The 4863-nt window shown below is 36.6% G+C and overlaps 2 protein-coding genes across 2 annotated transcripts; both read left to right on the top strand.

Moving 5' to 3' along the window:
- The first annotated feature begins 292 nt into the window (after positions 1 to 292).
- LOC127107089 (uncharacterized) lies at positions 293 to 1710 on the top strand. Its single transcript, XM_051044365.1, has one exon. The coding sequence runs from the start codon at positions 327 to 329 to the stop codon at positions 915 to 917; it is 591 nt and encodes a 196-aa protein (XP_050900322.1). The 5' UTR covers positions 293 to 326; the 3' UTR covers positions 918 to 1710.
- A 927-nt stretch (positions 1711 to 2637) lies between these two features.
- Positions 2638 to 4489, top strand: LOC127107090 (uncharacterized). The gene is made up of 3 exons (XM_051044366.1): positions 2638 to 2892; positions 3709 to 3943; positions 4036 to 4489. The coding sequence occupies exons 1-3, from the start codon at positions 2881 to 2883 to the stop codon at positions 4236 to 4238; spliced, it is 450 nt and encodes a 149-aa protein (XP_050900323.1). The 5' UTR covers positions 2638 to 2880; the 3' UTR covers positions 4239 to 4489.
- Positions 4490 to 4863: the final 374 nt, after the last annotated feature.

The following is a 4863-nucleotide window of genomic DNA, read 5'->3' on the forward strand; positions in this document are numbered from 1 at the left end:
GAGCGGTTCGTCCCAATAGAAGTTTCTCACATCGTGGAAGAATTTCTTCTTGCGGTGGTAGTCAAGATCAGGGGGTACTATATCAGCAGCTAGGTAATTGACGAAGTCTGCATACCAGGCACTACGCCAAAAAGGTTTTTTTAACAGCGCATCTTAGACAGCGCTTTTAAAAGAAAGCGCTGTCTAAGGTTAAAATAAAAATAAAACACGGAAAATGTTCTAAAAATTTAATGAAAGCGCTGTTTAAACTGATTTTAATTTTTAACGATGTAAGAGAAAAGTAGCAGAAGAAAATAACACCAGTTTAGTCAGCGAGTGACTGAGTGATGAGCATGAAGATGAAAATGGAGGAGCAAGAAAATCTAAACCTAATCCCCCCAACAGCAACCCTAGAAATAGACAAAGACCTCACTCTCCTACCACGCATCAAACTCAACCTCACCGTACACCCTTCCACACCTTCATCCTCCATAACAAACCAAATCGACGAATGGAAAACCAAACGAGCCTTACTCGATTTTCTCCAAACCTCTCATTCTCTTCCCTTTCCTCTCCCCGAAGAAGATCTTCAATTCAAACGCTTCAACAAAGACCTCAAAAAGCGTAAACGCGAAGATCCCGTCGTTTACGGTACACTCCACATCTGGGACCTGTCGTTTTTGAGTGAGAAGAATGAAAACGACGTTGTGAAATGGAGGAATGGTCTTCGGAATGTCAATCGGAGTTCCAGGCGCGAACCGGATACGGTTGTTGTTAGTGGTGTGCCGTCGCGGTGGTTCGCGGAGACTAGGGTTTCTTCTAAACCTTCTATGCTTGTTACTCATACCATTTTTTCAAAGTTTGGCAAGATAAGGTTTGTTTTGAATACAATTTATAGCTTTTATGTGCTTATTTTGGGATATCATGGGGGTATTTGATCTATGTTGCTGATTCCACCTTAATGTAAACGACCTTTGTTGTTATCGTAAGATTTTGTTGTAGAATGTTCAAATTTAAGTGTCAATTGGCTTCTGCTACCATTTCATAATATATGCAAATTGTTGATCTTATGTCACAAAAATTATTCCCTCTTTTGCAGCTTACTACCGTGGAGCCATGGGTATTTTGCTTGTATATGACGTTACTGACGAATCTTCTTTTAACAGTAATTTTCTCTTCCTCACACTCTCGTGTTGCATGCTATTCCTCTTTCATCATTTCCACTCCTTAAATCCGGATTTACTTAAATCTTAATGTCTTAGTAGAACACCCATTATATTCAGCCAATTCAATTATTCAACAGTTCAATTGGACAATTTGGCTTGCAATGTGTTTTAAGTTCTTTTACATGACAATACAACTTATTTTACTGTGTCCAGATCATGTGCTTCAAATGTATTTTTATTTCTTTTCTACATGGCAAATAGTCTTATATCATCTTGTGTCCATATATCAGGAATTGGATTCGTAACATTGAGCAGCATGCTTCTGACAATGTTAACAAGATACTGGTAGGCAACAAAGCTGATATGGATGAAAGCAAACGGGTATGTCATCTATCATCCTTACTTATACTCTTGCCAATCGCGCCTTTCTTGAAACCAAGAAGGCTCAAAGCAGGAACCACAGACTGCACCTGGCTTATGGTCATGGTGTTTGTTGTTAACAACTATGGTATTCCTAAATTTCTGAATATGTGTGAATATAGATCAAACCTATGTTGTTGTGACATCCACATCTTCATTCTTTAGTTTAACTGTTTATCCAAATAGGCATTAATTTGCTTAGTTAGTATGTTTGAACTTGTTAATAGCTAGTTAGTTAATTCTTTAATAAGCTTTATATATCGATGTTTTTGAACGGGTGAGATCTTTGGGTCATGGTTTTGAATAGCTTGAGCTTAGGTGAAAGTGTGATTGATCCGGTCAAATAGCCGAAGTGTAAACAATGCAGTTCACAATTCTACTGGTTGAATGGCTCGCGGTTTAGTCTTTGAAACATTGCGAGCTTCTTGTATGCATCTTTTCATAGCTTTTGTGTGCTTATAAATTTAAAATTCTTCACTTATGATGAGTTTCAAATGGCTAGATGTATGACTTTATCAAATAGGTCATGCCAGGTTTGTAGTATGTAATGTATGGTTGGTTTTTATTTTTTGATTGATGGCTCTTGATGACTTACATTTGATTGCCTGTTCTGTGTTTACCTAGGACTGAGGTGCACGTGTAATGATTATTGTGGCCAGTTATGAAATAGGAAATTCTTGGTTAAAAACTCAATATTTGGAATAGTTAATCTTCTATTTCCATAAAAATAACCTATCTGTACTAACTTCAAACAGAATGTGTGTGGATGCTGTGTGTTTTGTTCAACACATGCAACTGGTTGTTTGTGGTTGTGCTGTGCCCCAGCAGTGTTTTTGTTATTCTTCTGAGCAGTAGCTATTTTGCTGTTGCCACTACCCTTGGCTGTTCTGTGGTTTTTGACGGTTCTGTTATTGAATTTCTGTTCAGTTCTGCTTAATCTTTTCAATATTGATGCATTATGTAATTTTGCTTTTTTCATGCATGCTATTTTGATAGGATTTTTCAATCTGTATCCTGATGTCATAATACTCTATCATTTGAGACTTACATAATCAAGACTGACAACACATACTACTCTTAGCAGGGCCAATGGAGAGGTGTTGACCCTGTCGTCTTTTTTAAAGATGACACAATTATTAATAGTATAAGGGACTTTTATGGGATTGATGAGGGTTTTCCATTCAATGGCCACCTTATTACACGAAACAGTGATACCAGTCACGTGAAAAGAATTTACTATGTCTCCAAGTTTGTCAAGGATATTCTTGAGTTGAACTTTTCAGCTGGGCAGCAACTGAAAATAACCTCAGTTGGCATGAAGATGTTTGTAAGTATACTTTATTCTCAATTTAGAGATATTGCTGGTCTTGTTAGAATTTTTATATTACATGATTGTCTTATTTTATTTGTCATCCATTTTTCGGGTTTAAATAAATACTACCTCCGTTCTTCTATATAAGAGACAACTCGTTTTTTAGATTCATTGAATATCAAATGTATTTGGTCGGTTATAAAGGGCCAGAGGTCGTAATAATTTGTGGGTAATCTCACCATTAGAAGGCCTAAATACATTGGTTGGTAGATATGGTGTTGGCGCTGGGTTTGGGAGGCATTCTGTCAGAGTTTGAGTTTAAATAATGAAAGGGAAATGTATAAATTTTTTAAAAACATTCAAGTCAATGTTAATTATACCTTGTATCTTCTATTAGAGTTAGAAACTAGTATTTCATATCATAGATCATTTAATGAATTTCAGCACTTGTTTTTTTGGCTCAAATTGTTTATAGTTTTATTGGATATGAATTATATAGTCAAGCTTTCATATCTCATTTTGACATATATTCTGTAAGGATTATATGGTGATATAATAGTTTATGTATTTAAAACTGCTTTACCAACCTGATTTTTCTATGCGTCATTCTAGCATAGTACAAATAGCATGCACGCCACAAGGAATTGTCACAATCTACACTGTTGAATAAATCTATTAGTATTTGAATGACATGGCCTTGTAGTTTGTAAACTTGTCCTTGTAATGGAAGTGGTTTTCTGGTCAAGGAGTCAGTCTTTGACCGATTGAGATATAAGTCTCAGTTTGTTTTTACTAGTACTTGTGAATAACTGTTCTTGCCTTATCTTATAGGAAAGACAAACAGCACGAGAAGGTACCGATGCACCATGTGCTTTCAGGATATCATCTGAAGGATTGCCCCTTATTCTCCCATACATAACAAAGCAAATTATACAGGCTTCTCCCGTGGACTTCAAGCATCTTCTGCAAGACAAAGATGTAAAATTTACAGATTTTGCTGATGCCGAGTTTGGTAAAAAGGCAGAAAATCTATTGCCAGGCTGTTGCGTGATAGTTCTGGGTAAAGGTATGTATAATCCCAGGTGATGCTCTAGAAAAGTTTAAACTATCCCGTTGACATCGATATATCTGATTACTGGCATTTTTCCTTTTCTGCAGAGAACACAGTTACTAAAGAGTCCCTCAAAGTTGATGAGTCAACAATAGCCATCGGATGCTGGAGGGGTAGGGCAAGGTTGTCAGTGATGGTTACTGCAATGGACTGCCAAGAATTGCTTGAAAGGCTTTTAATACGTCTAGACACAGAAAAGGGCTCTTCTGGGCATGTCGGAGGTGAAGCCTGTACAGAAGTTGAACAATAAAGACCATGATGTTAAAGCTACTGACAGTTAGAGGACTCCTCAACTGATATTTAATACTCTGTTGTAACAGATATTTATTCACTCATGAAATGATGATTTTTTCCTTCACTCATGAACTTTCAATTATAAGTTTTTGTTATTAGTTTCTTAGACCTTGGTTCATTTTTGTACTAGTACTCATAATCTAAAGCTTGAAAAGTTTGCCTAAATTGTTTGAGAAACACTCTACAGTTGAGAGGTTCAGCATGAAAGATGAGTCTAATTCTACCATGCATCCAGCTTATCAGTGCCATACAACTTTCAAATTTTGGCAAAAGAAAGCTACAAATTCAAGGCCAATGGAGAGGTGTTGACCCTGTCCATTGGCATATATAAAATGTGATAATTGTCTGTCAAAATCTGGTTGAAAACAGGTAGAAATTCTGGTTTATAAACCTGGAAAAAATGTGGTTTAAAACAAAAGCTTCAAAAATTTTCGTATACCTTAGACAGCGCTTTTGTAAAAAGCGCTGTCTAAGGGGGGGATTAGAAAGCGCTTTAGGCAAAAGCGCTGTCTAAGGGGGGGGGGGCTTAGACAGCGCTTTTTGAAAAGCGCTGTCTAAGGTATACCTAAAAAAATTAAAAT

Source organism: Lathyrus oleraceus, chromosome 7, assembly GCF_024323335.1.
Source record: "Lathyrus oleraceus cultivar Zhongwan6 chromosome 7, CAAS_Psat_ZW6_1.0, whole genome shotgun sequence".
NCBI lineage: Eukaryota > Viridiplantae > Streptophyta > Magnoliopsida > Fabales > Fabaceae > Lathyrus > Lathyrus oleraceus.